This window comes from Struthio camelus, chromosome 3 (assembly GCF_040807025.1).
Source record: "Struthio camelus isolate bStrCam1 chromosome 3, bStrCam1.hap1, whole genome shotgun sequence".
Classification (NCBI taxonomy): Eukaryota; Metazoa; Chordata; class Aves; order Struthioniformes; family Struthionidae; genus Struthio; species Struthio camelus.
Genome location: NC_090944.1, coordinates 80,717,576 through 80,743,986, shown reverse-complemented (window position 1 = coordinate 80,743,986; position 26,411 = coordinate 80,717,576). Strand labels below are relative to the sequence as shown.

The 26,411-nt window shown below is 37.5% G+C and overlaps 1 protein-coding gene across 8 annotated transcripts in view; it reads right to left on the bottom strand.

The window, feature by feature from the left end:
* Nucleotides 1-26,411, bottom strand: part of SYNE1 (spectrin repeat containing nuclear envelope protein 1) — a 324,712-nt gene that overhangs the window by 109,176 nt on the left and 189,125 nt on the right. For all 8 annotated transcript variants that reach the window (XM_068938684.1, XM_068938685.1, XM_068938687.1 and 5 more), the window contains 17 exons: nucleotides 25,719-25,895; nucleotides 24,674-24,820; nucleotides 22,351-22,476; nucleotides 20,711-20,887; nucleotides 18,661-18,926; nucleotides 15,758-17,918; nucleotides 15,037-15,374; nucleotides 14,179-14,323; nucleotides 13,162-13,380; nucleotides 11,981-12,243; nucleotides 10,154-10,319; nucleotides 9,443-9,598; nucleotides 9,080-9,232; nucleotides 6,772-6,954; nucleotides 5,090-5,227; nucleotides 3,498-3,683; nucleotides 1,002-1,124 (listed from right to left, as the gene is read on the bottom strand). In XM_068938684.1, coding sequence (XP_068794785.1) covers nucleotides 1,002-1,124; nucleotides 3,498-3,683; nucleotides 5,090-5,227; nucleotides 6,772-6,954; nucleotides 9,080-9,232; nucleotides 9,443-9,598; nucleotides 10,154-10,319; nucleotides 11,981-12,243; nucleotides 13,162-13,380; nucleotides 14,179-14,323; nucleotides 15,037-15,374; nucleotides 15,758-17,918; nucleotides 18,661-18,926; nucleotides 20,711-20,887; nucleotides 22,351-22,476; nucleotides 24,674-24,820; nucleotides 25,719-25,895 — 5,124 coding nt within the window. The remainder of the gene's footprint in view (nucleotides 1-1,001; nucleotides 1,125-3,497; nucleotides 3,684-5,089; nucleotides 5,228-6,771; nucleotides 6,955-9,079; nucleotides 9,233-9,442; nucleotides 9,599-10,153; nucleotides 10,320-11,980; nucleotides 12,244-13,161; nucleotides 13,381-14,178; nucleotides 14,324-15,036; nucleotides 15,375-15,757; nucleotides 17,919-18,660; nucleotides 18,927-20,710; nucleotides 20,888-22,350; nucleotides 22,477-24,673; nucleotides 24,821-25,718; nucleotides 25,896-26,411) is intronic.

Here is a 26,411-nt window from a genome sequence, read left to right as displayed (position 1 = left end):
AGTGGGTCTGAAGTGCATGCTGATGAGAGAATTAGGATTTGCTCTTTATTTCTGAGCCTTTATGAAATATGGTGGATAATCTAAACAGAGACTTGATATAACGAGCTATTCTTCGGAGGCATCATACCAAGGTCTCTCCTCTGACAGGCCCCATGCTCCTGGGAAAGAATGCCTTTATCACGGAACTGACGCTGGGCCTTTTGATATTTTGTTTGTACTGGAAGACGAGGCCAGTTCAGGCTATGTATTATCCTTGCCACAAGAAACTCAGAAAGCTCTGACTTGGGTTATTTTTCTTGTCATGAGACTGAGACCGAAAATAACAAATCAAGAAATCTCTACAGTAGGCCAGGTTCAACACAGAAAGCAGCAATATTTTATGCAGGTAATTCAATTAAACAAAAAAAGACTGAGCTTAAAGAAACCTGAGTTTTTTCTTAGCTTTCCAGTTGACTATTGGTAGAGCTAGCAAGTCACTAGATCCCTGCATCTCTATCAGCAAAATGGGGATAACATTCCAGACTTCTTTTTAAAGTCCTTTGAGAACCTGCTGATGAAAAGCACTGGATAAGAGCTAGCCTATATTGTCATTAATATGTATATATTATACAATAATAGGATATTTTATTAATAAAATACAAGATAAATAATTTTACTAATATATGTTTATATAATATTTTTATTAATTATAAAATAAATTGAGTTTAATAAGATACTAAAATAGATTAAAGTTTGACTGGAGTCACTATTCTTAGAAAACTGAGACTATCACTAATATATTAACATAATAATAGACCCATAAGGGATTATGTTTCAAACATTCCCCTTTGAGGGAGTAATTTCTCCCGTTCTACCCGTCATTCCCTTGGGAGTAACTTGAGGCTGGACTCAGATATACTGATTCTCTTTAAGAAACACCACAAATAGTCATACTAGCATTCATTATTCTTGGTATATGCTCACACTGCTCAAGTGCTAACTTTGAGGCCTTGCCCTTTTACCTGTCGGTGAGAAAGCTGCTCTTTCAAGCTCAAACGCCCAAGTTCTGGAGATGTCAGAGTGGCTTGGGCTTGCTCCAGAGCAGCCTGCAGGGCTCGCAGTTCAATTTCAAATTTCTTCATGTCCTATAATGGATTTAATTTGGTGATGAAAAAGCAAAAAAAAAACCACCATAAATGTATCTGTTCAGATTTTATAGTTGTGTCCCTTATTACACTGATAAAACTAATTGATAATTTTTAACAATGAAAAGTAAATGTTTAAAACATTGGAAAATTAAAATTATCACCTTAATATGTCCTCTAGTTTCCCCTTCTGTAATAAGACAGGACATAACTATCTGTCTTATCTTTAGAGACTGTTCTAAGAGACCACAAGCAGTGGAGTCCCTCTTATCTTACATTCCATTGTTTCAGTATTCTCATTTTGTAGAATTTGTTCCTGGTAGTTTAACCTGAGCCTATCTTTTGTTGCAATGTAAATCCTCTACTTACTAACCCACTAAAAACAGACATGAAGAACAAATTCACATATTAGGATAATCTCTTTACGTGTATCTTTTTCTCATTTTCTCTTATTCTGTTATCTTTATCCTGCTTTTTTCCCCCCAGTTTGATCCATATCTTTCTTCAAGTGCAAAGCTGGCCACAGCTGAAACCTTGCCAGTGACCAATAGGTAGAGCAAAAGTAGTACTGCATGTAGATTGAAAGCATATCCTTTTATTTATCCTCTGCATAGTGTCTGGGATTTTTGCAACAATGCAACATTGTTCACTCATTTTACCACGGTGCATATTACTAAATTCAGGTCCTCTCTATAGAGTGTCTCTGGCCAGTAGATCCTCATCCAGATGTGGATGGCTGTTTCTGTCTAAATGTAACACTTTGCCCTTGTTCCTGTTGAACAGCAGCCTATTTTTTTTTCAGGCTGTTATCTCCTATTTGCTAAAATCACTTGATTTTTAATTCTGTTCTCCAGTGGCAGTCCCTGTAAATTTTGTGTTATCTGAACCATTGCAAAGGCATGGTCTCTAAACCACCAACCAATTCATTAATAAAAATATTGAATAATATCACACCCAAGAGAGAACCCTGAAAAACCCTACTTATATATCCCTCCATTTGGGCTGTGAACCATGGATAATTACATACCAGTAACCTTTCTAATGAGCTTTGCACCAAAGCTTATCACCTTTGTTAATAACATATGAAACATTATTAAAGTCAAGGTATATGACTTCTATTGTTCATTAATATACAAAGTCTGTTACTTTCTTGTTAAATTAGACTCTTTTGACATGATCTTTTTCTTCATACATCTGCATCTTCATCCTTCTATTCATCTCCAGGTTTTCTTGTGAGGGTTTACAAATAGTTTATTCAATTATTTGCTCCAATATTCCCCTGAGAAAGGAAGGTCAGCAGTTTCACTTCTACTACGCTTACTTGTATGCAAAACTCTGGTTTGTTCTATGAATAATAAAAATTAAAAGCCTTCAGCTTTTAAACTGTTGCTTACAGATTTGTGCTTTTGCAATCAAAAGTCAAGCTTTGTTCCAAACCTCTCTGTTATACTGCTGTGGCTGCTGCAGATGCTGAATTTTTGCTACACCTTTAAATCTTGTAAGATAAGATAGAAATGTGGAAAAGGATCATTCTTAACCTTAACTGTTATTGTCCTAACTTTTGGTGATGGGACGTTTGCTTAGTTGCCTTTGCACATTATTCTCCTATTTAGCAATGTGTATCTGTAGCAGGTAACAACAGAATAAACCGCATAATCATACCAATTATACCATTCCAATATGCAATTTTTTTTCCTGAATTACTATCTCAATTATTAAAAAAAAAAGTAAAATTCTTGCCCTAAATGTAGGAACATCTTGAAAACACTTCTACTTCTACTTTTTCCTGTGTCTTGCCCCAGTTTACCCTCAGGCATTACTTAGGGACAACAGACATTAACATTCATAACACACCCATATGGAAGAGTTGCATAGAAATGTCAGTGACATGAAAAACATGTTCTCCCTTTTCAGTGCACCCACTTGAAGATGCAGGCCTTACAGCATGGAATCCTGGTCCGGTCTATTTGGTTGGAATTAATAGACAGCAGGTTACAGATACTTTTTAAGAGAAAGCTGAAAGAAACAGCACAGTCTAAATGCCATATTCTTCCCCTGGCACAGATATTTTGGGCTCAGTTCAAGCATCTGAACATAAGTGCTCAGTACCATCCGAGACATGCCGTGGCATAACTAGCAGACATGATAGAGGACCTATGGAAATCTTGTCCTCGTCTGGAGTTGGAGCTGAAGGCAAGGCAGGATACCCAACAGTATCTCAAACAGTGCGAGGCACCTGTTTTTAGACAGCATAATCATGCCTTTTACAGATCACAGATAACCTGCTCGGCTAATATTCACAGAAACATGATGCTGTTAGCATAAGCTGTCCTTTAGCTGTCAGTCAGCATTAGAAATGAGGTTTTCACACACCTTGGCAGCATCTTGGAGGTTTGGCAGCCTCACTTTGATAACTTGCTGTAATTCCTCTGTCCGCCGCCCCAGTTCCAACACTTGCTGAGACATTCCTTCAGTACAGTATACACTTGCTAAATATTCAGTCCTCTCACTCATGGCCTCGAGATCACCGTGAATATCTCCGGACTCTTCAAGCATAGTCTAGATAGAGATAGGAATAGAATTAAATGCCTGGGCTGAGGTTCAAATTAAGCTCATCTTTAAGTGCATTCCTGTTCAGCAAACTCTTCAATTTGTACACATCTGTAAGCATGTAATTAAGTTCTCCTGATTTCCTGCAAGGCTTAAGCAGTACACTTAATACTGAGCATAGGCTTAAGTGCTTCATCTTACAGGGACAGGGAAACAAAAGAGTAAGTCATGGCATTTTGGCAGCTGCATTTCTCAATACATTTAATGTTTTGCTATGCATACTTGCCTGTAAAATTATAATATACACAATCTACAGATATGATTTGATCTGAAAGCGTGATGCACCTAACAGGAAACAGCAGAAAGCACTCAGATGATAGCAGGGACAATAGTCATTAATACTGCCTAAAAAGTGGCTACCAAAGTGTTCTGTGGGATGGCACTGGCCAAGTCCACCTGCTTATCAACTCCTGAAGTCAGGGAAAAGCCATAGCAAAACCAGAAATGCAACCCCTCAGGATAAATTCCTCAGGATAAATCTCCTGGAGGGTCCTACTCAGAAGAAAGCGTGACAAAGCATCTTGCCCCAATGTAAGTGAATGCAGCTGACACATAATTAATAAACATATATATCAAACATAATTCATGAAGTTTTATTTTCACATTAGTGAGACATGAGCTTCTACCAGTTTGATTTGATTTATGCAGTCATGAAACACTGGGCAAGCTTGAACCTTATTACCACGTGTTGCTCCACTGATCCCAAACTTACAGATAAACGTATGCACACAGAATAAACTGCACTATCACAGGGATAGTAAAATACTCTGATGTGGGATGTTCAGGAAACAACCGGAAAGGAGAAACTCACCCATTGAGTATCAGTCTGGAAACAGTGCGAAAGAAAGATGTTAGATGAAAACAAAAGCTATTCTAATTTTAGCTTAAACCACAGAACTGCTTAGGGGGAAAAAAAATCCTGAAAACTGTGTTTGGCCAAACTAGAATTTATAATCTATTGTTGAACAGGGATCCTCTGGTGCCAGGAAAAAAAAAAAAATCACTGTGACCTTTTTCTAGACGAGTACTAGCTGCAAGGAGATACTCAGCATCATGCTATGTAGTTAAATCACACTGCTCAACCAAAAGTTGCTATGAAGCCAATGAGTCCGAGTCCAGGTAAGCACGGAGATCAAGCTTGAATCACATAGTTTTAGTCAACAATGCATCGTTATCTCAGTTCTCAAACCAATTGCTTAAAACAAATCTTTAAGACCTGGGAGACAGTCACAGAAACCTATTATTTTTTTAGACTCTTTTCCTTGAGGAAATGGGGCAAAAAAAAATAGGAAATAAGTTCAGGAAATAGCCACTTTTATACTTTGCTCCTCGAATTTTGAAGCTCATATAATCACCTGGTAGGCCTTAAACTGATCACGAAGCTGAGAGGCAGAATTCCATGTTATAGTACCGTGCACTAGGATATTTGCTTTCTCAATCCATTTCAGTATGAACTCCAGCATCTCATTGTATTCTTCCAAATGTGAAGTAGCCTGGATATGAAAGACAGATACACTTGTTAAATCCAGGATGTAAATCTGTACATTTCTCAGAAAATGACAAAATTACTTTTATTTCATTTATCATTTTTAATTTTGGGGATCATTTTAATACCTTTTCCTTATTATTGAATATAGTCTAACTAATTCTGTATTTATGAAGTTAAAATACGTCTGCTTCAAAAAATAAGCACATCTATTTCAGGCGAAAAAAGTCATCAAAAGAATGTAGGTCAGTCACACTGGGAGAGTGCACTGGTGCTGCTACACATCCCTATAGGATACACTTCCTGCACATATTTGAGCCTCACACATGAGCTGCAAATACCTTCTTTCTCAACCTGTAGTTCACTGGAAGTCTTTTTTATGTCATTCCTTATGTTTATTTGTCTCTTGCCATGTCATTCCCCAGATCACTTTTATTTATAATCTGCTTTGTTCTCTGAGCCGATCATCTTTTCAGAAAGAAGACTGATTTTTTTTTTTTTGAAATATAACACAAAAAAAAATGCTCTGCTTTCTGATTCATCCGGTTTCTAGTTAGCAAGTACCTATTAGTTCCAATTCTCTTCTCACTTTCTCAGAGTAACTTCACTGATTTTCCTGAGTATCTTTTATATGAAGGGTGTATCAAATTCTAGAGCTAGGTGCCTGAGCTGTATTTGTATGCAGTGTTTGCCTTGACCGCACATCTTTTATGATAGGAAGTGTGTTTCTTAGTGCTGAATAAAAAAATCCTAGCAGTTAAATCCCTTCAACCAAGCACCTTTGGACTGAACTGTTATTTTGATGGCCATTTTCTATCTGTTTCTGATAATAATTTTTCAGAGGGAACTGAAACTGAAAAGAATGCTATGAAATAATTATATTTTCCAAGCCTCATAGAAGCTTCTTTATGCATGCAGAAAAGAGAACTCATGATTTATCACGCTATTGATGGCAGAACCATAGCAAATCCCTTTTCTTGCTTTTAACTAGACTGTTTTTGAATAACAACAATTAGCAAAATGCTTAAGGAAGGGTTTCAGGGACTTTGAACCTTGAGAACAACAGGGAAAGTATCTTTATGAATGCTCTAGTGTTGCATAAAGACACATAGAATTACAGGGCCATTGTTTCTAGGCTTTTCTATGGAATATACAAATTATATTCATCCTGTATAGGTCGTGACTAGAGCAAAACAAACTCCTTTTTCATATAAAGCTGTAGATATAGGTAACAGTAATACGACAAAGGCCCAGAAAAACAAAATGAGACTGTATTTCCTGGCATGCCACTGTTGGAAGGCAGGTCTGAAACCTGTTCAGGACACCAGAGGAACCAACAGGCAGATGCTTCATGGAAGAGCACCCTAAAGCAGTGTAACACAAAAACAGAGTTACTTCACCCTACTTATTCGACCCCAGTCTGTGCCCCTCTCTGAGATATAAGCCCTGACTATGAATAGGCAGACACGCCAAGGAACGCCCCTTGACATGGAAGTTTTCATGCTCCCTCTGCTTCTGAAAGGAAATGACAAGGAGGATTTGGGACCGTACCTGACTGAGCTTGGCTGCTCTGTATTCAGCCTGCCGCACGGTCTGCTGGTGAAGCGCAGTGAGTTTCCCTATTCTGTTAGCCAGCTGCTTAGCCAGAGGGACATTCTGCTCCGCAAAATCCTGGACTGATGCATCTAATTCCACCAGCTTTATATTGCAGCTGTCCAATTCTTCACCCAGAATCTAGACAGAAAAACAAGAAAATCGGTGAGCCAGGATGTGTTAGCTTTCTGGCTGATTATTTCTATTCTGATTTGCAACTTCTAAACCCAGTCCAAAGTCTCCATAGTTTTTTCCATTTTTTGTTTTGGCTGTAAATCAACAATGCTTGTTTAAGCAGGAAGGCAGAGCAGCAGGATGTTTGATCATCTCTTAAATGTGTGCTATTACTTTTTCTTCTCTGACTTCCTGGCTGAAACGGATAACATTTTCCCTATCATACCAAAAGACCAAGTCGCTTTAGAGTGATGTTAACTGTTCTTGGCCACCTTTCTTTTGCACTGCACGATAAGGATTCTTGTTTATTTGAAAGGAGTATTTTTCTTGTTCTGTTATTTTTTTTGAAATAAAATATAACCTTACCAACTCAGAACTGCCTAGTTACTCATTAATGTTTTATAAAAATTTTGCATTTTCACACCTCAATCTTGACACAGGAGCAGTCTAGATAACGCTAGACTGTTTCAATGGAGACAGATTTTAAAATCAATTTTGTTACTATACTTACAACAAGTTGAAAAAAGAAATCTAAAAGATTAGATATAGACTGATAACACATTTAATGGCTACAATTTCTTGAGCGAGAGTTTTTGGAGTTTTTTGGCCTTTTTTCTAGACCTAAGTTAATGATTCACTGGTTTTGTAATTTAAAAGAAAGAAACCTCATCAAGCACTAAAGTCTCCTTACATTTTTTTTTAAGAAATATAAATTTAAATCACAAGACAAAAAAACTGATACAGAACTAACACTACTCTGGCTGCAATAAAACATATATAATCCCATCATGAATTCAATAACAGTTTCATTTTCTTGTGGTGAAGGCAGCACTTCAAGCTCTTTAGGTCCTGGCTGTCCTGGCAGAGACACATTAGAGTGTAAGTTATGACCAGCTGTTCATGATAAATGAATATTATTGCATGAACAGTAGCATGACTTTGTGATACAACTATCTACATGCAGATAAGAAAACGAACGTTTGTTATCTACCCACTTAAATACAAAGACATACATATTTCAGTATGACATAAATAAATGTCTGTATTATAGAAATAAATGATGCAGATTGTATGTAATTTGTAAAGGTGGGGAAAGGATTTAAAAAAATTTTTATTTCACTTATCTCAATCATAGTTTCAAGGTTAATATCAAAAATATTTACTACTGTGATCAAAGCCAGCTCAGTCTCGTGAGTATCAGCCAAGAACTGACATAAATGCAGTTGAGAAAACTTTACTAAATCTCCAGTGACATGGAGGTCTAATCTATGCAACATGGGAATGCACATTTCACTGGGTTTCTGCTCAATTACTAGGGCCAAGGCGATGCACCAATTTTAATGGGATGTATTTCAGTGTCTGTTTCTGGCAAAAATGGAAATTTGGAGTATATTTATAGCAAATCATGAAAATAAATTGCTAACTTTTTGACGTATCAGGCATACCCAGTCTTCTCCTACTTGGTATGCTATGCTTACTTTAAGACAGTAACCAGGTCAAGTTTATCTTTCACTAGTAAAAAAATCTGCCTTCATATAATAAACCTAACTTGGCCATCATGCCTCAGTACACACAAGCATTTCTGAGTGTGGTACACATCTAATAGGCCAGAAAACCCATAAGAAAAATCAAGAGAGCTTTTACATTACCCTTAACCACACCAGCAGTACTTTTCTTTACTACTGTACCAAATGATATGAGTTAGACTACTGGCTAAGCAAAATTCTATTTATCACAAGTAAAGCTGGACTGTAAAGAAAGGTATTTTCAGTACAGACTGAAACAAGGAGCAGTCTGAAAGCCTCTTAGGCTCCTCAAATTGCAATCAGAGTCATTATTTAGAGGGAACAGCTTACTTTTGGCCATCTGACTTGCTTTTGCTCCCAGCTGCTCCCCCGAAGCTCAGTTTTGGGCCAGTATGCAAAGAACACATTTCTAAAAATCTCAGTCAATCCTTATTTTTGCCTGTTCTTCTATCAGACTACATTAAAAAAGGTCTCATGTGACTCTACACATACATCTTTGATACAAAAGAAAAGTCCCAGGTCAGAAGGGTTTATGGTGTAATCAAATAAGGAAAGCCTTTTCTTACCTTCTGCTCAAGTTTAGCTTGTGCTATATCATTGGTTTTCTTCTTCAGTTTGGAAAGAATTGAATTTAGTTCATTTGCTATCCCCTGGATTTTCTGACCAAACTCCTCATTTAATGTTTTGATCTGTTGGGTTTCTTTCTCTTTGCTTTGAATCTGTCAACAATAAGGATTAAATTCAATAAGCAGAAATCTTTCCTCTTGACAGGAAACTAACTTACTTTAAACTTTCTCTGTTAAAGAAAGAAGACACTAAGACTACTCTACATAGTCATATTTGACCATGCTTGGATATTACATCTCATTAAGTTCTGAAGTCTAAAGAAGTGCCATAAATTTGTGATGCATTTATCCGCTATGTTTTACCTGATCTTGTATAGTTACAAGGGCCAGCCCAACTTCTGCTAAGTGAAGAGAGAGTTCAGAAGGCAAAATGGTATAAAGACCCAAGTACTTATTCTGTTGTTGTTCAGCCATTTTTTCCACAGCCTGGCGATGAGCAGTTACTTCATTGAGGAGAGACTAAATGACAGAAAAAGGAATTGTTAAAGAACAATGGAAAAAATGTTACATCTGTGCAAACTTAGCAAAAGCAGACATTGATCACAGTTTGCAACAATGCAACATTTCAGTTTAATCAGTTGTTTAAAAGGGATTATATCTTGAGATTGGCTGGATTCTCATTTAGGAGGGTCTGTCTAGTTGTGTATTCCTGTGTGACCGCACGCATATGGAAAGTGTTGAGTTTTCAGCATATCCATTTAAAGCAGTTTATTTTAGTTTAGTTTTTTTTTCAAGAAGATGGAGATGGAAAAAAAATGTCACATACTATAGCTCCCCTATGTTTTAGATGAGTGTATGCTCATCTACAACATCAACAGTATGCTAGGTATGTAAATGTACATAAATGAAAATATTTAAACATACCTTAAATACATTTAAAATAAGGTATTATGGCCCATTAATTTACATGTCTAACTTAAATCTGCTGTGGTTTTGGACTGATTAATACTCAGAAAATCACAATTAAGGTACATTAGAAACACTGTATTTTGGAAATTAATAAATTTGATATACTTGCAACTCCTGAAGTTGAGTATCCACTTCCATATCAGGGTTTAACAAATATTCTTTTGTTTCCTGGATCCAGGACTTCACAGTATTAATCTCTGCTTCAACCGCCTCACGTTCCTTCAGCTCCTGTTTCACTAGCTTCATGCCTTTTTTCACTTTCTGTTGCATACTTCAGAAACAAAAAAAACAACAATTATTTGTGAATAATACTCTTTATTTCTAAATTTCATGTATTCATTATTATATTATATTATTCAATGTTTTCCTTATTTGCTTCTAAAAACATTGCTTTGTCAAAAACTGTTGAAAAATAAAGAGAATGATGAATAGCCACACATCCAGAGTAATAAAAAGTGGAGGAGCGTTGCAAAAGACTACTAAAGTAGCAGTCATTCTAAGTTTCTCATGTTCATTCTCCAGTACATCCCTTTTAATTAGCAGTTTTATGCATTTGACATCTACTGCACAATTCATCTGAACAAATGCAAATGTTTACAGCATAGACATCTACATTGTGAGCTCATGATCACAGACTGTCCCTATTGTTAATGGAAGAAACAGGCAATTCTAGGGCATGATTTTGGATGATTCATCATTATCCTAAAAGAAACTTCTATAGTAGGTCAGAAAAACTGCAGTTCAGACCTGTCTATTTCTCCCCACTAACTAGAGAGGATTAACCAGTTCAGATGCAGATATCTAATATAGAGTAATGTAAGATAAATTCGACCCCTACTGATGAGATTTGCCTTGGCAGAATAGCTTGGATAAGGCATGGATCAACCATTCGAACATAATCTTTGATCTTGGGACCTTCCTCCACACTTCCACACTTTCCTCAAGAATGTGGACCTCTTAAACAAATCAGAATCATTTTTTCAGAAGATAACGTGATGAAATATCTACAGGCCTAGAGTTTGTAGCTCTTCTCTATTTGACAAGGATCTAACTTTCATAGGTTTCTTAGGTTTCAAAATCTAAAGAGGTTTTATGTTTGTATAGTCTTTCAAAACTGAATCATGTGGTATTTACAGGAGCATGAGAAAATTTCAGATTCTATTTCTTTGAAATCAGTTCCAAGTGAAGAGTGGAATTACAAAAGTGCTAATATCTATACATTTTCTACAGAGACTGCTATTCTACTATAAACAGTTAAGCATGCACACAGTGAACTTTGCACAGGCTAGGTGCACGTTTACAGTTTTTGCATTCTCTCTCTCTGTGCACTGTGGAGATCCCGTTAATAGCATCTTGGTACAGGTAAGAGATGGATACGAGACCTGATCCTTAGCCAGAAAACTTCCTGCTTTACAAATGGCAGAGAAAGACTTTAAAACACATTTAAAAAAACATGCAGATAAGCACAGGATGAAATTTTAAAACGTGTTCTGTTTGCCTATAAACTAAATTCCCCTGCACACTTCACAGGGTGACTACTTTTCATTACCGAAACACTTCAAAGTGGCACAAAGTGATAAATGAATCTAAACTTAGGAAAGAAAAAGACAGAGGGTCACTGCTAACGGTGAGATGTAATGGAAGCGTGTAAAATTGCTTATAACTTTAATGCAGTTCACACTCTTACATAAGCTGCTATTTTTAATATAAGACAGAAAGTATATATACTAAAATACATACTCCTGCCTGATGCAAAAAAAAATGATGGTGAAAAATTATGTTTCCAAATTAATTAAAGCTCCTTTAAAATTTAACTAATATTTAAGTATGATTGCCATTATTAATGAAAATAAAAATAATGAATGAACTTTAATTAATGAATTAATTGTAAGATACAATTTTTCTAGTGAATCTCTTTAAATATTGCCTTACTTGTGGCATCGATCTTGCATTGCTTTAATTTCTTGCATGACTGGTAGCTCTTCCTGAGAAGGAGGCTGCACTTCCACATCCTGAAGCAAGCTCACAGCGTGCTGTTTGAGCAGGCCCAAAGATGACAGTTGGTGCTCCACCTCCAAAAGAAAACTGCTGTGGTAATCCAGGAGTTCTAGGAGCTCCGTCTTAGATGCCTTTTCTGCTGAACTTTCTGGTAGGCGACCTTGTAGCTGATCTATTGCTATGGTGGCTCTCTGAATCTAAGGAAAGAGATGCAGTCTTGCCAGTGATTAAACTAAAAAAAGAAATTAATACAACAGATACCAAAAGATACTAAACCCAGTGCTATATGTTTAGACTCCATAAAACAGTTGTGGTATAGGGCTGATGCAATAGTTTTTGTAGCAGAAATAAATCTGCACCCTAATGCTGCTAACTCTAGCTAGCTAGCCCTAGGTCCTCAGAGTAGCCCGGGACCTGCGAAGGGAGTATTTTGTTGGGTGATTAATGGCTCCTTCCATTTTTAGCATTTATTATTTTTATTGACATAGGACCTATAGCTCTAACCCAGGGCAGGACCCTGTTTGGCATGAGTCACACATTTAACCGAAAGATTATCCCATTCCCAAAGAACCTGCAATCTGGGCATAAAATAGCGGACAATGCCAGATAAAGAGACCGGCTGGATATAAGGAAAGAAGACAGGATCCGTAAGCAGTGAGAGGCAATGATATCAGTGCACAAACTTAGAAGTAGCAACACTGTGTTCTTCAGAAGAAAGAGATTGATTTAATCTAGACTGGACCATTTGGGGAAGGGAAATAAAGTTTCTCAAGAACTACCAGAAACCGCGACAATTCTCTTAAAACAATTCACTTAAAACAGCTCTGTATTTAGTGCACATGTATACATACAGAAGAATAGTGCAAGCCTACTCTTCTACATGTATAAGCAGTGGTTCTAAACTAGGGTCTTTCATGGCTGGTTGTTTGTGACCTGACATAAATTACTGTGCTTACGATGCTCAGCTTTCTCTACCAAAAATGATTAATAAAAAAATTGACTTGTTTGTTTCATAAGACTTAGTTATAATCTGTACTCAAAGTCTGTAGCAGGCTGTGTTAAGTAGTGAAAACCCATGTACAGTTATAAAAGGAGTTAATAAGACCAAGAGTTACCTTGTCATTAAAACCCTTCCATCCCAGCACTGCATCTTCCAAAATTTTCTCTTGTTCTTGGGCTACATTCCGGAGCCGTGTCCAGCGCTGCCAAACTGTTGTCATTGATCTGCTTATAGTTGCCTTACTGGCATCATTGCTAACTTTTTCCAGCTGCGAAGCCTTTTCTTCTAGGGCTGTGATCTTCTCATGGAAAGAGTTCACTACAGACACAAGGGTCTGAAAACGAAAAAATAAGCACTAAGGTTTCCTTTTTTATAATACAAATTGTAACTTCTTGACACACTTGCAGGCAGATAAGCCATTTCAATCCACTGTAGACAAAAAGGAGGTCCCTATGGTGAATGGGTTAGTTAGATCTCACTGTGTTTTTCATATGCAATATGTTAGCTACAGCTATCTGAAGGACCTGGTCCAGAATGCAGTTCTCTGAAAGCAGCAGAAATCTGGTGCATACCTCATTTTCTTTTCCTTGCTATCCCTTCAAAAGAGAAGGAGATGAGTATTTAGGAAATTTCTCATAGCAAAGACTCCAATTTATAAGAGTGCTTAAAAAATTAAGGAAGCAATTCAGGTCCTTTACACCATGTTTATGTCTAGCGCCATTTTAGATGTTCTAGGGCATAAATATACCCTCACAGACCTAGCAGACAGGACACTGCTCTTCAAGGAGATCTGAAGGACTTTAAGTTTAAAAAGCAAACCTTTTCCATATGACACAAAAGGAGACGAAAGTTTCTATGTTCTGAATTTTGTGTAAGGTAGTCAAAGGACATGAGACTGTTAGGAACCTCTTGGCCCCTTCAGTCCTCTACAGTCATAGGCATATAGACAGATGCTAAATTGAAAAGGGTTTACAAAGTGTTTGTCCACATCTCTTGATATACTATGATATAGTCAAGAGCTACAGGAAAAGATCTAAAAACTCAACTTCAGGTTGCCACAGGTAGGGAGCTAGAGAGAGAAACTTATTTTTACTGAAGGAAAAAGAACTTAATTTCATTTTCAGTACCTTACCTTATGTGTCAACAATTTCTGTTCAGCTTCATGAGAAGAAGCCGCTTTAGCAACTGAGAATTCAGATAATTTTTTCTCAGCCTCATTCATCACTTCAATAACCTTCTGTCTTGCTGTCTGGTACTCCTGCCACTCAGAAGCACACCTTAAATAAATGGAACATCAGAAATAACAACTTAATGTGGTACAAAACCATTTCAAATAGGAGTATTGTTGCACTAGTTTTCAATTTAACCACTTTTGCTATGCTGTTATACAGTATTTTCCAAGAAAAGAAAGATTATTAGGAAAGAGCACACATACAGAAGCCTATCCCGATCGTCAGCTGAGGCTTAGAAACCTATCAGAAACTGTAGTCACAACTTTGCATTTAAAACCCCATGATGGACGTTTCTTCAGTGAATTTGTCTAAGTTGTGTTTTAAACCCATTCTAACTTTTGGTGTCCAGAACGTTCTGGGATAAGAAGTTACATAGTTATGTTGGGTAAAAAGGTATTTTCTTTTCTTTTAAAATATCTGCTTCAATTTCCTTTGTTGCTCTGCAGTTCCTGTGCAATGCGGAATAATGGATAATCATTTCCTGTTAATTTTCTCTGTTTTGTTCAAAATTTTATATAACTTTATCATAGGTTCCTAAAGGTCAGGTTAGTCAGTGGCAGAAACGAAAACAGAATCCAAGAATTCTGAATCCCAGTATCCACTTCTGTCATCAATAGCACAAACATTTTACAAAACTCCAGTTAGGTTAAGAGTCAAGTGTTGTGATCTCTTTATTTCATCATCAAGGTGTTTTGAAGAGAAAGAAAAAGAAGGAAATAAAAGAAAATAAAGAAGGAAAGAGAGAAAAAAAGAAATACCTTTGCAATTGTTCTTGCTGGGTGTCAGCTTCTTGCTTTGTCCCCTTGCCCTTTTCCTCCAATGCAGCTATATCCTGCCCCAGTTGCTCTCTTGCTGTAGCTTGGATAAATGGTTCTATCTCAGATGCCAGGCCCTGTAATTCTTCCATATGGTTACTGAATTGACTTTCTGTGCTGAAAAATTCAACGTGGTTCCTCAGGTTCTCCTCAGAGTTCTCGACATCAAGACCATTCCTTGCTAAATGTAGCAATTCCTGAGCATCCTCAAGCCAGTCATTTGCTATCTGCATCACTTGGTAGTATCTTTGGCAGAGACTGTATAGTTTGTTCAAGGTAGCCTGGAATAAAAGTGAAAATTGTATACAGGATCACAGACATAACAAGCCGCAACAGCAACAAAAATATCCTCAGCAGAGAGTTTGCATTTTGCCCACGCTTGCTTTCTCTTCCCTTTACTATGTCAAAATACAGGTCCTGAAAGGCCACGTGGAAGCAGGTTTTGAGTGACTTTGCATTTCTGCATGCATGTATATATGCATATTGAGGAAGTCTCACTCTCCCTACAGCCACCCATGGCAGCAAGCCACAGTCTAAGATGCTAAAAAACAGAAAAAGAGAGAATACTAAGATCAATCTTTTCATGATGATTACAGATATCAAGCAAAAGCCATTTTTTTCAGCTTGGTGAGCAAGAAACTAATGACACTGAGGATGCACAAACCTGTCTCATGTTTATAGCTTCTTGAACTTCACCGTCTAGTTCTGTCAGCTCAGCAAGAGTGTTTTCCAGGTCAGCGGGTATCAGCTCTTTGGCTTTCATATATCTTTCTTTCTCTTTATTGCTTAGTGCATTCATTATTCTCAGGCTTGACTGTACTTCTTCCTGATGTATCTGAACCTTGCGGATTTCTTCTTGGATATTTTGCAGTTTGAGGTCCAAACTTAATGTTCCATTAAGCTCTGCTTTCACCCACCTCAACCAGTCAAGCGAGCGGCAGATTTCTGTCTGGAAGTCTATGCTTTGTACAAGTCTGTTCTCACACTCCATCACTGTGTCACCAATGGCAGCATGCAATGACTTTAGTGTCTCTTGCCAAGACTGCACCTGGTGATTGATTGTCTCGCAAGCAGATGGGTCAAGCTGAGGAGAAAGGGATTCTAGATGTTCACTTATCCGCTTCAAAAGGATCCCGGAGTCTTGCAAGCTGCCTGCCAGAGAATGGTATATTTTCAACTTTTCTTCTATTGGGAGCGTTTCCTCATTCACCTTAATCTGTTCTTTCTGGACTGTCTCTAGTTGTGTCTTGAGCTGCATGCACATTTTCTCATGTTCCTGGCATGCTTCTATTGTGTCTTCCAAAAGGTTGATTTTCTGTTCTATTTGCCTTTTCAGCTTGTGATACAGTGTGAAAAGTTTTAGTATTTCATCTGGTTGCCATGGCTGGCCAGTGCTTCGAAAGGCCTCCTTCTTCTGGTTCAGCTCATCCACTGCTGCACCAAGGCTCACCAGTTCACCTAAGAGATCTCTGTAAGCCTGCTGGAGAGACACAACTTCTTTGGCTAAAACAGCAGCTGGAGCTTTGTCCATGTTAATAAACTGATCTTCTAGCTCACTCAGAGCTTTAGTGGTCAGCTCAATCAAAGAGGTATATTCTTTTCGGGCATAAATTGCTTCCTGAGCCTTATAGAATTTATCTTTTGCCAGGGCAATGACAATATTGAATTGCTGAGGAAGCATGTTAAGCTTTTCATCCAGATATGAATGATCCACATCATTAAGTGATGGCAGGATTTCTTGGCCATCTCTTTGCAGTGAAAGTAGCAGATTTTCATATTCTGGAGACTGTTCAAGAATCTGTTGATATTTTGCCAACTGGGTGTATAGTTCACGGTTACTATTCATTACATTGACTTCTGGGAATGTGACAATATCAGCTTGTTTTAGCCAATGGCAGGCTTTATCCAAATCTTCTTTGAAATATTTCCTGGAAACTATGTTTTTCTCAAGTTCTAACAATCTCTGGCTACACTTTTGTAAAACAGTGTCATATACATTCTGTAGTTCCTGCAGTTTACCTAACACTTCATTCTTTTCTTGCTCGGTTGCTTCTTTCATTAAATCCCTTCCTTGAGCCCACAGCCCAGTGACTTCATTTTGACAGGCCTTCAAGTTAGCTTGGGCATTCTTACAAGTCCTGATCTGTTTGTTCACATCTTCAGGCAACAGACAGATATGTTCTGGAAACGTTACTTTCTTTTCATGCTGGTGAATTTGGTTTGTGGCCTGAAAGACCGCCATGAGAAACTGAGTCTTTTCAGACAGTGCTTTATTCAGGTGCTTTCTTCTCTGGCCAACCAGATCGCTGAGACAATCTACATGGTGCTGTGCATCAGAAAGTGCTTTCTGCAGCTGCTGCCTTTCATTGAGCCCTAGATTGGTCATCACCCTGTCAGCATCCTTCACGAGGGTCTTGAGAACAAGCTGCTTGGCTTCAAGCTCACTACAAATGCTAAGATGATCCACGAGAAGACTCTGAGCCATATCTGGAGGAGGGCTCTGTTTAAGAGCCTCTGAAATACTAGGTTGCTGCTCCTCTGCCCACTCCATTAGTTCCTGAAATTTAGAATGAACCAAACTGAGCTCTTCTAAGGTTGCTATAGAAACTTGAATTTTTCTCTTCACAAGATCCTCCAACTGAGTCCAGCGTTGCTCGAAATGACCAAATTGCTCTTTTACTAATTCTTTGTCATCAAGATTCAAATGTTCTATTATTTTCTGTTTTTGATCTTTCAAATCTTCAAGAGCAAATCTCCTCTCCTGTAGTGCCAGTGCCATTTTTTGCAAAGCTTCAAGATGCACATTTGTACTCTCAGCATCAGACCTGTTATCAAAATGCACAGAACAGAAATGCATGATGAGATCCTATCTCAGGTCAGAATTTTAAAAGAGGTCAAAGTGAATTATAAGCATGCTACATACTGAAATCAATATAATTTAAGTATATAAGGCTTTCAGATACCAGCCTTGAACATTAATTAAAAAATTTAACATTTTTATTCCTCTCTCTTTCATCTGCAATGCAGTCATTGGGTTGACTATCCAAATCAATGTGACTCATACTGCATACCTGCCGTAACACATACAAAGAACAACAAAAAGTACCAAAGACAAGAGAATCTTGTCCAATGACTACAATAACAGCAGTAGTAGACTCCAAACTTCTACACGCACAGACTGTGTGTTTATGCTATATACAAATGGAAAACAACTGCAATAATTTAGCAGCAGCAACTAAGCTATAATGGTCTAATAAATAAAACATTGATAATAAACAAAAATGAAAAAGTTCAAACAAAATGGTCAAAGTACTACAAATATCAGCAAATGCTATACCCTGAGATGGGATCAGTCAGTACTTGCCTTAAAGACAAGCACTGAAGATCTGCTTCTCAAATTCTCTTTATTTCAATAAAAGTAATTTTGTTATAATTAATAAAGGAGGCTTGCTTTTAATAAGAACAGAAAAAGGGATTTTTAGCGGATCCAATTTAGAGAGACTCTGTAAATAGCTCTTTCAGTGTACATGCAGCATGTAAGCTTTGCGTGTGCTACTCCTTTTTTACCTAGCCAAGTTGTCCCACTCTTTTGTAAACTTTTCCAAGAAAACTTCTACTACGTTCATGCGATCATGATAATCCCCAGTCCTCTGCAGATCCTCCTCCCTTTGTATGAGCAAACTGTGTGCCTGAAGGCAGAGGTCCAGCCACTGGTTGCTTAACTGTCCTATTTCCTTTTGTTCAGGTGATTCCTGTCCTTGGGTTAGTTTGTTCATCTTTTCAGTCACAGCGGTAAGAGCTGACTGTTTAGACTGCAACTTCTGACTGAATTCCTGAAAGAGACACGAACCAAAATCAATATGGGGATACATATTTCAAAATATAAGATGGAATGTAAATAACAACTCTCTCTCTATACAAATATACTGTGTGGGGACTCATTATCTGCCCAGCCTTATATACCTGTGCAAATTAAATTGGAAGAACCTTCTCCCCTCTCCTGACCTTTCTCTCCAACCTCCTCAGCACAGGAGCAGGGTGCGAAGGCAAGCCAGAATAGTTTCCCAGTGCCAGTGATACAGAGGAATCACAACCACATCACACTCCGTTCTCTGGGCTCTTGCTTGGACTAGCACAGCTTCCCTCTGTACCTCACAGTATGTAGGCTAAAGGTTTCATGAGAATTCATCCTAGCAATACTGTCTCTGCTTCATTTTTTTCTTTTCTTTTTCTTTTTTATTAGAGACTAAAAATAGGAGCCAGAGTTCATGAGTCAGTCAGCCCCCATACCCTTATTTTGTTTTGTTCCTACTCCAATGGTGATTGTTATTGCTGTAATTATTGAAATGAAGCCAACGATTATTCAGGTATCATTGCTGTATGAGTTAATAAACTGCAGTAGATGAAGGATCTTATCTGCATACACATTTCTTACTGAATAAGAAGTCTCAGAGAACCCCAAAATAAAACATACAATAGATGGACAACTAACATTTACCAAATATTTTTTCACATTTACACAGTCTCTAGGATAAATACAATTTTTTCTCAAATTCTAGTTCAAACAACTGTAACTAAATAACCATGCCCAGCTGCAGCATTTTGCTGGGATGGTGCCATTTCATGAGGCCTGATAGGAGTTCTGGATAAGAGACACTACTGCCTAGGCTGTGCCTCCTCCCTCTTTGAGACTACCTCAAAAGGAGCTAGGCATCTGAATATGCAAGGGAAAATAAAAGGAAAAAATACACATTGTGTCACATCTGATTGTATAGAAGGTGCCTGCTGTTGATAATAATCCCAACTGCAATAGTGAGGAAACAGACTCCTGTCTCTTCCTGGACCCCATTTAATGATAACAGGTCTTAATCTTGCATTATTCTGAGATAACTTCAAGGTCTATGACTATGTTCAAACCCTGCTGGAGCACAAACATGAGGAGGAAGTGTTCTGTGCCTTTCACCTAACTCCTAGCATATCAGAAAAAAAAAAAAAAAAAACACAAGCAAAATCTAATCCAAAAATGCAAAACCAAAGCTTCTACATCATTTATCACAGAAATAATTTATTTTTCTGTTTCTTCTCATCACCTTCTTGGTGTGCTGAATACCTGTAAAATGGCAGAGGAAATTATCTCTTCTCTCAATGACTAAGAATAAAGGAAGATCTGCAGTTATTTATCTCACTACTTAAGGCAAATTAGATAAGCTTTCTATTATACCTACTCTTCAGTTATTTTCAGAATTCACCATCACTGAATAGTTGCCTAGACAGATTTTGAAATAGATCTAAATAATTTACAAGTATTGGAATCAAAGAACTTAGGGAGCTCAGATCCAGTGCAATAAGCAATTAGCCTATTAAAAGTGAAAGTAAACCAGAACAGTAAACTGCAAATTGTCTTGTATTTAAAAACGGAAAAATTTTGAAGTACCGTGTTTTGCTCTCCTACAGCATCAGTATGGAAACTGACCTTCCTCTGTCTTCTCTGCTCTCGCTCTTACAGAATTAGAACGTATTACTGAGTATATGCAATACTTGCATGTAACGAGTATTGTAATAAAATTAGCTGCAGGATGAACAACTTTATCTTGTTCTTAACCCAAAGACTCCTTACCTTAACCTGGAGTACCATATTCTGGGCAATATTAAGTTCCAGTTCTGCCCGTCTCCTTTTCAAATTCTGTAGTTGTTGGTCTGCATCCTGGAAATATATCCAGAGCTCAGCCTTCATTTGTTTGATCTCTTCCCAACCTTGAGCCAAATACTGTGAGTGCATTATCTGTTGCTCAATCTAGAAGAAAAGAAATGAAAAAGAGTAGGAATGCTGTAATGCAGCTATTTTTGGAAAATGGAGGATAAATACCATTCTTTCTGAGAGCACAATATTGTACTCACAGCAAATCCCTGTATTAGATTTTGAGGGGCTAATATTATTCACAAAAAAAAAAATAAAAGATTCAATCTTCAAAAGTCATAAAAACCAGACCTATGCAAGGAAATCTGTGAAAAAAAAGAATTCTGACTCACTTTTGAGAGAAGCAAGTATATTTATATGTGTGTGTATTTCAAAGTGTTCTAAGTTTCCTGTTAAAGATTAAATTAACTGTATAATTAACTTAATCTATTGCATGCTAAGAATACTACTGGACTGTGCTCTACATGCCTTCTCAATGACCAAGTGAGAGCTTAAACTATACACTTTCATTTAATTTGCCTAGACCAATTCTTTTGCCTATATGTCTTTTGTAAAATGCCAGTAAGAATGCTTACTCGGTCTGAGCCCATCAATCACCTTAAACCAATAATAACACAGCTTCATTTGCTCCAAATATAGCAGTAGGGTGCTCAAACAGCTTACTATATCTCAGTACTATCCTATCTCTGACTTTTTTTATGTTTCACTGCTTCACATATGAAAGGAGAATCTTACTCTGACGTTTGGAATGCCTTTTAGCTATTCAATATTTGGATTACATTTTTTAATGGATTGCATAGATTTATACAATTTATTTCTCTGGTATGGAATATGGTTACTGTATGTATTAGATTTTTACTTTCAATAGAAGAAGTTCAAAAAGTTTTCCATGAAACACGATAACCTCCATGTTTATAACAACAAAAATGCTATTAATATTTCTTTGGTAATAGCTCTTATGTTTATGATTTTGTTTTAAAATTCAGGTATTCAGCTACTTGAAAATTTTAAAAAATGAGGTACACTTCAATTAGTTCATATGCTGAACTAGATGCACTCTGTGAGTAAATTAAATAGACCTATGAATTGAACTACCACAGAAGATTTTATGATGATTATAATGACTATATCATATTTCCTAGTAAGACTATCAGCCTACTGTTGAATAAATAATAACATGAAAATATGTCTAAACTTTCATAAAATAAACAGAAGAACAGGTTGAATTATGTTTTGTGAAAACAAGTATGTTGGATCAGGTTTTCTTCCACACAAAATTAATTTGTAAAATACAAAGTTACAACTTGTAACACTACCTAAGTAACTTAATCCTCAGTAAGTTTCTTCAAATGTCTTCATATTATTACCAGGATAGTAACACATCAATTTAATACAAAAAATAATAATAAAAAAACTATTTCTAAATGAAGTACTTAAGATGAAAGTAAGAAGACATTTCTTTAAACCATTACCCAATATGACCTTTTTAAAAAAGGACAGATCAAGGCAATTAAAGCTCTAAATAGGATTAAAGGTTGGCTGCTGTGGTTATCTTGTACCGTCTGTTTTGTTTGTTGAATGTCTGTTGCTGTATTCTTCACTGTGGCATCTGACAGATCACACATGCAGCACAAAAGATCCAAATACGTATTGGCCTGCTCCTGTAGAGCTCGGAAATGCTTCACCTGAGAGAAGACAAACCCCAAATAATCTCTGAGACTGTGGAAATAATCTCTTACTATATATCTCTTAAAATCATACATTTTTGTATTTTTAATCTGGCTCATTATTTCCAAGAAATGGAATTTAGACATATGCTATTTTATTAGATAAGGCTGCTCTGCCATAATCATGGGAAAAAGTAACTTAAAAAAATGATTATTATCATCCAGTTATCAGACCAGTCAGTGTCTTTCCATTACATAGCTTACTTCTTTACAACTAGAAGCTTTGCACAGATACACAGACGTTTCAATAAGGTCACGGAGTTTACACAAGTGGATTCAAAGCAGGGTTTTATCCCATTATTGAACTGTCAGATTGTCTACACTTCTCCAGTGTTTGAATCCTGTAGGATCCAGCCCAGCAGCACAACACATCCTTTCTTTTAAACACTCTCTGAAGCCCTCCTGACTGTCCCCAGCTTCTACGACTGCCAGAATCTTTCAATAATATGCTGTTGCAGGGTCTTCCTTTCAGCATTGCCCAGAGAAGTCCATCTCTTGCTGCAATAAGTTTCAAAAGTTTCCTCATCCCACAAGAAAACGGTGATACTAGTGTTGACAAGCAGGGCAACAACATACATATATCTTGAAGTCTCAGGGAGAAGGGAAAGTGACCGTGCAGCCCAGAGAGCGAGTGGGGAGGGGTGTCCTTGTGGACAAGAAGTTGAACATAGGACAGCAGTGTGCCCTCGTGGCAACCGAGACTTACTGCATTAGAGAGGGTGTGGAGAGCAGGCTGGGGGAAGTGATTATTCTCCTCTCTTTCACACTGGTAAGGCTGCACCTGGAGTACTGTGCCCAGTTTTGGGTCTCCCCGCAGAAGAGGGATACTGGCAAACTGGAGTGAGTCCAGGAAAGGGCTGGGGAAGAGGGGCTGTAGCACGGCACTTGGGGAGGTCTGAAGGAGCTGGGTTTGTTCAGCCTGGAGAAGAGAGGCTAATTGCTGCCTCCCACTGCTTAAAAGGGTTTGGGGGCAAAGGGAGGGGTTATAGAGAAGACAGAGCCAAACTCTACTCAGAGGTGAGCAGAAAAAGAATGAAAGGAAAAGGTGACAAGTTGCAGCAAGGAAACTGCCTGGATATGAAGAAAAAAATTTTTCTTCACAGTGAGAGCAGTTAGTTAGACGCCAGAATGGGTCCCTAACTCTTAGAGATCCTCAGATGAGGCTTAGCCTTCAGACTTGGCTGGTGGTCACTGGGCTGTGGCCAGCTGTCGCAGACCCTGCTCTGCTCGCCCAGCCTCACTGTCAGCCCCAGCCCCCAGCTCCCCGGCCCTGGCGGAGCTGTCAGCCGCCACAGCTCCATGACAGAGAGTTTCAAAACTCAACTGGAAAGAATCTTAGCAACCTAATTTAGCTTTGAGTTTGACCCTCCCTTAAACACGGAGCTGGACTAGATGACCTCCAGAAGTCCCTGCCAACCTAAATTATTCTGTTTCTGCTCCTCATTAATCCATAAAGCTCTCTATACGAAATCCACTCCATACAGACTTCCTTTAAGGAGATTTTACATCACCTTCTTCTGTACTGTACCTAGTCAAAACCTGTAGCATTTGAAGGTCTCTATTAAAAAACCTGGTGGATGAGACAGCCCTAAATTCCATCCTTTTTAGTATCAAACTAGTTTGATACTAAAACTAGTTTCTACCGGATTTGAAAATAAGGTAGAAATCTGATGCAAAATATATTAAGTTATTAAGAATAATCAAGAAAAAGGAACCTTTCTTAATGACTAATGTGGGGTGGAGACAATTAAATATTCCTGGGCTGAAAAATTATTTTAATTGCCTGATAAGAGACCATGTGTCCGTGGTACTATGGAACCAGGTCTTGTATATGAACATTAATTTACAGACAGATGGGCAATTAGAAAAGCAGAAAGACAACCTCTCTGCTAAGCACATCTGTGGAACAGATGAGCAGGTTTATCTAATCAGCCAACTGTTTTTACGGAACATATTTCTAAGCATTAAGCAGAGCTAGCAAAAGCCCTGTTTGACTTCTGACCTAAGATTATGCTCTGTTCAAGGTATTCCTTCTGGAACCGGGAATAAATGGTAAGGCTATACAGCCCATGGAGAAGGTTGCAGAGAGTATCCAATTTCTATTAATAAAAAGCTCATTAAGGATAACTGAGATTTTCATGAACTGAACTTTTACCTGTTTAACTGCATCTGCCAGGCTGAAAGGTGGCCAAGTACTTGGCTTTAGCTCTGACTGCACTGTAGATAGCCAAGTCTGACACTGTTGCAGAGTATCCTGATGGTTAACATGCTTCTGGAGTTCATGTTCCAAGCTTTGGTACACCTAAAATAAATATTTTGTAATGTCATTAAATTTTCAAACACCACTACCGGCTCTCTTCCCCCACCCTGAAAACTATGGGGAAAAAAAACATACAACTGGTAATATATAGCACAGTATATAATACAGAGTTAACATATAATACAAAGATTACAGTCATTTTAGCCCCTACACAGAAAGATACCATGGTAAGAAAGCTCCTTAAGCTCTCACTGTCCCTTGCTCATTTGTAGAGGAGATAAACAAAATCTAGTGCACTGCTTCTGGAAGGAAAAACTGAAGATGAAAATACAGAACATTTTCTCTTATTTCTGTATTCTTTTTCATCGTTTTGCCATTGATCTAGCATAAGATTTTACCTACCTCTATGAACCTCTGACTCTGAAGTAAGACTTTGCATTATTATTAATTTTTTAACTGTGGCGTTAATCCTCATTGGACGAACAGAATGACCCAATTAGCCCTTCTTAACTGTATATTCTGGTTTTACTAAGAGAAATGGTATTTCCTAGCACATAATTAAGGCCAGTGATGTATGTACGCTAACTACTGGCACTAAGAGTGTAATTTCCTCCCTGGTTTTTGTACCAGGAATAGTTCTATTTACCTCACTGTGACTGCTCAGAAGCTTGTATAACATGAAGCTAGTCAAGGAGTGGAGTTTAAAGTAGGAACTTTTGATTGATATACCGTTAGTTACTCTGAGTATAAGACAGTATTTGGAAGGGATTCATCTGCAGCACAGTAATGACAAAATACTACATTAATAACCCGTAGGCTCAATTTCAACTGAAACAATAGGCAGAGTTTTACACCATTTGAAGAAACTACAAGTATTTATAGAAATAATAACATGTGTTATTCCTAAACTGCATAAAAACATTTTTGAAACAAGACTTACTCTTTGGGCTGTGCTACATATGGCAGAATAACTGTCCCTTGTCCCCTGAAGATGGCTTTGTATATTTTGCTTAAATTTTGCTTGAAGTTGTTCTGTACATTGATCGATCAAATAATCACCTTTACTCTTAAGGCTGTTCAAACGATCTTCAAATCCTGCAATTTCTTCCATGATAGCCTAAGAAATACATAAAATACTTTTGAAGAAATTTTTTAAACTTAAAACAGGGTCTAAATTACAGCTTCTTAAATGACCTTATGTGTTAAACACTTTTTTTCTTAAATACTCTTTGTCTTCGTATTTGGAAAAAAGTTTTCAGAAAACATTTAATATTATAGTCCAGCTATTAGAGCACAGGTTCATTGTAAAGTCAAATATCTGTGCATGCATAGCCCACAGAAATACTAGTAGCATTGTCATAAAGTGTAAACACCATATGCTTATGCCTAAAAACAGACTACTCTTAAGTCTTCCTTTGTTGCAAGTCCAGGGCTCCAACAACTTCTCTTGTGTGTAGTATAAATGTGATGCTGAGTCATTTCTTATGCCATAATCTCTTTCATTAAAGATAGATCTTTCCATTGACTGTGGTGGAGGCAGATGCTTACCAAGGAGGCTGCTTAAAGAACAATAAACTAATTACAAGCAGTTAACAGTTTTCAGTATTTGCTCTTGGAATTTCAGATTCTGGAG